At 40.2% G+C, this 5,529-nt stretch overlaps 1 protein-coding gene across 1 annotated transcript in view; it reads left to right on the plus strand.

Moving 5' to 3' along the window:
• The window catches only part of PNCK (pregnancy up-regulated nonubiquitous CaM kinase), an 18,143-nt gene extending 12,850 nt beyond the window's left edge, over nucleotides 1-5,293 (plus strand). The window contains exons 6-10 of the mRNA XM_015815126.1: nucleotides 1,887-1,962; nucleotides 2,084-2,196; nucleotides 3,260-3,338; nucleotides 3,851-3,938; nucleotides 5,177-5,293. Coding sequence (XP_015670612.1) covers nucleotides 1,887-1,962; nucleotides 2,084-2,196; nucleotides 3,260-3,338; nucleotides 3,851-3,938; nucleotides 5,177-5,287 — 467 coding nt within the window. The 3' untranslated portion in view covers nucleotides 5,288-5,293. The remainder of the gene's footprint in view (nucleotides 1-1,886; nucleotides 1,963-2,083; nucleotides 2,197-3,259; nucleotides 3,339-3,850; nucleotides 3,939-5,176) is intronic.
• Nucleotides 5,294-5,529: the final 236 nt, after the last annotated feature.

Here is a 5,529-nt window from a genome sequence, read left to right on the forward strand (position 1 = left end):
TCTGCGGCAGAAGGCGGTCTCGGAGGTAGCCAGGACCGATGCCATGGAGCGCTTTAAAGGTGGTGACTAGCACCTTAAAGCGTACCCGGAAGGCCACTGGCAACCAGTGCAGCTCGCGCAGCAGCGGCGTTACATGGGAGCGACGTGTCGCTCCCAACACCGCCCGCGCGGCCGCATTCTGGACCAGCTGGAGCCTCCATGTAGAGAGCATTGCAGTAGTCCAGGCGGGAGGTGACGAGAGCCTGAGTGACTGTGCGCAAGGCGTCCCGGTCCAGAAAAGGCCGCAACTGGTATATCAGGCGAACCTGATAAAACGCTCCACTGTTCTTGAGCAGGGGCTAATATAAGGACCTGAAACTGCAACCCAAAACCTTAAAACTCATACTCCAATGGGTTCTGAACCATCGGGGGTGTTTTTTCCCAATTCTAAAGGCTGCCAATGATTTCTTTTCTATTTCCCCTTTTCATCTACAAAATGAGATTTTGCAAGGCTTTCGTACCATATTCCAATTCATAATCCATCTGCTCACAGTCCATCTGCTCGTTTACAAGTGGGAGAGCTAAAAATGACTTTCATCCAGTTAAGGAATACACAGAGCTATTATTTGTTTATTTTATTTATTGGCATTTATAAGCTATCCAATTCCAACAGATGCTGAGTGGTGCACAAAACCAGGAAAAAAAAACCCCTATAACAACAGATAAAACATTAAACCAAATGGACAGCCCAGGCTAAAATAATCTTACAGACAATAAAAATCCAACAAGACAGGTGTCCTAGACAAACAATAATAGATCAACCCCAGACCTGGATCAAAGCCAGATTTTCCCAAGCTTTCCAGAACTCCAGGAAAGAGGGCATCATCCTTATCTCTGGGAGGATGCTGTTCAAGGTGCTGGGGGCTTTGAGTTAGAGTCAAAAGGGATTAGGGATATTATGTATTTTCTTAAACCCTTACTGTTTCCTCTTTCCTCCTGCTGTTTGGATGCTACATGGGTGGTGGGCTAAAAATAGATATGTCAAGAAGAGATGACAATGAGCATAAGACTTTGCAGCTGGCAATTGCGTTAAATATTGACAACAAAAGCAAGGGTTGTATTACATTTAACCCAAACAGGGAGGTGCTGGAGCAATGCCGCCGAATCTACATGGGAATCTTATAGTTATAGTCTGGGAAATAACTGCACTTTAATTATAAGGTTACAAGGACAGGATTATAGAATTAGTTAGTCACTTAGATGCCCATAAGTTGGATTCAACGTTTGGCTGAATGGACAAATGGTGAGCACCTTAATCTGTCTCCAGTAACAACAATTAGCTGTCCCAAGAAGATTTCAATAATCTCTCTGAATTTGTTCATTTGCCTTATCTATTGTCTTTCCAAGCATAATATTTTTTTCTAGTCCATCTTCTGCTCATATCTATATCCAAATTATGCAGATGTCTGCTTGCTGAATGTCACCACAAGAGACCGTGAGTCTTTATTTGATCCAGGATTGATTGACTGATTCTTTTTGCAGTCCATGGTCCTAGAAATCACATGCTCTGTTCAGTAATATTTTCAATTAACGAAGTGGTTTAACAGTACGAAAAAGAACAGAGATGGTGTCCTTTTTTGTACACAGCTATAGGGGTGGAAGGTTGGCTGTAAGTACATATACTCAATGGAAAGGTAGAGTTTGCAAGATCAACATTAATAGGTTTTGTTGATAACAGTTTCCTGATAGCTGGCTGGGGCTGATGGGAATTGTAGTTGCTCTATTGGGCAACTGTTTCTTCTTTTCATATATAAAACAATGTTAAGCTGCAGAAAGTTGAATTGGTGGTACAGCTCTAAATAAAGCCTCAGACCTTCCTTTCCTTCTCGGCCATTGTGTCTTTGTAGCCCCGGAGATCCTGGAGCAGAAGCCCTACGGAAAAGCAGTGGATTCCTGGGCACTTGGTGTCATCTCCTATATCTTGTGGGTACCTTTCTACATCACTACCAATCCATCCTTTAGCATTTATTTAAGCACAAGGAACAAGTTGTAACATGTTTTTGCATGCATATGTGAGATTTGGTCCCTGTGCTCCAATCTGCAGACTTTGTGGTTATCCTCCTTTCTATGATGAGAACGACTCTGAGCTTTTCAACCAGATCCTGAAAGCTGAATATGAGTTTGACTCCCCATACTGGGATGATATCTCCGATTCAGGTGAGTGCACATTTGAGTAAAGAAAGTGGCATGGGAAGGGCTTCTTGCCAGTTCTAACCTTGGAAGCTATAGAAATCCTGTTCAGATTCTCTCTAAAGGGAACGTGTTTTGACCGAAATATAGTGATTGGGGAAAAAACTTCAATCCTGTTCCTTGAAAACAGGGATCCATGCCTTAGCCATCCCATTCACTTTGCTATCTGCATATTCTGGTTGGCCCCTTTTCCCCATCAGTAGACACATTTGATAACAACAACAAATGTGCGCATGTTCTTTACTTTTTGCCAAGTAAGCATTTTGCAAACCGTTTTTCTTCTGACAGAATCCATTTTTGTGCATACATCCCTCCAAATAGTGTAACCTTTAATGTACACATTTTGCCCTTTAATATAAGGATTTTTTGAATCTTTTGAATAGCAACATTTTAACAACTGTGTGTTCTTTTATAGATTTAAATGGGCTGGAAAATTCATGTTAAAAAATTGGATAAGAAGTGTCCCCTAAACCTCTGTACACCTTTGTTAACCCTTGCTTGGCAATGCTCTTATTTAGTACATGCTTCATTTTCTCAAGGGAATGAAGAGAATCATTAAACCTTGTGATGCACAAAGGAAACATCCTTAAGAAGGGATTAAAAAAAGAAGATGGTGGCTATGACTGTGTGATCAAAGCCCCATCCCTTTTCTAACGTGCACTGCATGTAAAACAAGGGCAGGGCGTTGAATATGTGCTTAAAGCTGCCATCTTGCCTTTTATTGACACCCTAACCCATATCCTTCTGATCTACCATCTTAATGAGAACTAGACTTTTTAAGGGATATTTTCTTTCAGATTTTCAGCAGCTGAGACCAGCAACTATGAATGGCAGTAAGCTGGCATAGATAGCTATCCCTTGACATTCCCCCATCGTGCTGTGTTACACTAAATGACAAAGTGATGGTTCAGTAGCTAAGATACTAAACATAGTCACAATGGGGCCGTTACATCTATTTAGTTACCAGAAAAAAGCTTTTTCTGATAACTTTAAAGTAAATCATGAGGTTTGTGTTTCTGTTCCCCTGTAGCCAAAGATTTCATCCGACATCTTCTAGAACGGGACCCTGAGAAACGATTTACTTGTGAACAAGCTCTGCAACATCCCTGGTGAGTCTCACTACCTGAGGGGATAAAAGTTTTCTCTTTTAACCGTTCTTCCACACTACTACCATTTCCATTCCCATTCCCATTCCCTCAGTCCCTTAAAAGGATTATGGATCTTGAAATTTTTTGTTGAAGGTCTTCTACTCTTTCAAGGCTGAGAGAATAAAGAATCTTGCCCTGTCCTAAGCTACTGCAGATGCTGGAGAAACAAAGATTCCCTTATATCAGTCTGCACAAAAAATAAATAAGAAAAATTATATGCATCCCCTACTTCCACTACTGTCATAGTCTTACAGTGGTTTGCCTTTGGTTGGATATGTACAAAAAACACTGCGCAGTTCCTATGACAGTGAGTAGCAAAGACATCAAGCCACCTTTCCCCTTCAAAGACCATATAGAGTAGTTGAAGCCCAGGAGGTGAGGTAAAATAAAAATTCTTGTGTATAAGGAAGTAGATCACACACAATTCAGGAAACACTGAAAGGATTTACTTCCCTCCCTTTTACACCTTTCAGGATCTCTGGGGATACAGCTCTGGAGAAGGACATTCATGGATCTGTGTGTGAGCAGATTCAGAAGAACTTTGCTCGCAGTCAGTGGAAGGTAAGGTCAAAAGTTGAAGGTCAACTCAAGCTGGATATGGTTCTGCATTTTTTTTCTGTGTTCCCTTTTTAATTACAAAGAGAGGGATACTGGATTTCGGTAGCTGTGATGAATCTTCTTACTTGTCATCTTACTGGCCTGGATAAGTTGAATTATATCTTTTTAGAGACACCTCGTTAACAGTAGAAAAACATAAGAGGAGCCTACTGCAATATTTAGCAACTTGGTTCTCACCTTCTTGACAGGATAGAGCTGCAGCTCACGAAAGCCGGTACCTTTTAATTAAATGGGTTAGTGCTGGCAGATTTCTGCTTCTTGACAGGCGTGTTCCTTATCAAAATTCCTGTGAACAATGCCTTACTCTTGATGACTCTACAATATTCAAACTCCATCTTTTTGTGATTTGTTTTTATTCTGTGACTCCTGCGCATCTCTCAACTTTTTAAAAAGTTTTCTTTTTGCAAAACCTGAAGGTGAAGTCTTCCCCTTGCTCCTCTGTGCCCCCCACATCTTGTCACCTTTTATAAAGAATACAGATTTGGCAGCATTGAGCTTGGCTCAATGGATGAATCTACATTTTAGATGGCAAATTGAGAAAGTAAATAAAACTTCCCTTTCAACCAAAATCATTCTGCTCTCCGTGAAAATTGGGAAAAATTGGCTATAATTAAACTTAAATTTTGTACATTTTTTCCTTTCCTTTTTATTGATTACTGTTTTTTTATTTCTAGAGTTTTACTTTGTTAGGGTACTTTGTAACCCACCCAACGTGTTCTGGTTATTAGGTGGACTAGAATTAGAATTAAATAAAAATAAATGACATCAGCCTTCCTTTTTCATTTGCTCTACTTTGGTACTCAGGGTGATGTTGACAAAAAAGTTATGTTCAATAATTTAGAGAAGAAATCACCTTCAACAAATAAACAGGTAAACTAATACTTCATGGTGATAGGTTTGCTGTAATTCTGTATACGAGCCCTTTTCTTCCAGTTTTGGCTTGTTTGATTGTCTGCTGACTTGTGCTCTTTAATCAAAGGAGATATGATATCATTTTGTATAATTCTCAGCTATTATCGCCAGCTTTACAGCCACCTACATAGCTGAGCTTATTAGCAGTAACACACTGATGGATACGTTAATACTTCCATTGATAACTTTCATCTGGTAGCTTTTTTCAGTCAAGACAATTTTCTGTGCTTCTGGGAGGAGGGGTCTGATTCCCATTTTTGTTTTTGCAGCGAGCAATCAATGCCACATCCTTTTTGCGCCATATCACCAAGATGGGACCAGGTGCAGAGGGTGAAGAAATTGGAGAGGCAACATCTGGAGGACAGCGTGGAAAATGGTGACCCCCCCCCAGAGGTGGGTTCACTAAAGAAAAATATAACTTTAACACCAGCTTAGGTTTCTTTGAATCCTGGTTTTGTTTTTTTTACTGAATTACTACCTAGCTTAGATTGAGAAGGCCAATTACTGTGTCCAGAACTGCACACTGAAGAGTTTGTTTAGCAGCAGAAAAATGCTCATGTGCAGCTTTTGGACTATCACAATTAATATTTTGTAATTAATATTACAAAACAAGTTTACTTCT

Source organism: Protobothrops mucrosquamatus, unplaced genomic scaffold, assembly GCF_001527695.2.
Source record: "Protobothrops mucrosquamatus isolate PMUCROS unplaced genomic scaffold, P.Mucros_1.0 scaffold315, whole genome shotgun sequence".
NCBI lineage: Eukaryota > Metazoa > Chordata > Lepidosauria > Squamata > Viperidae > Protobothrops > Protobothrops mucrosquamatus.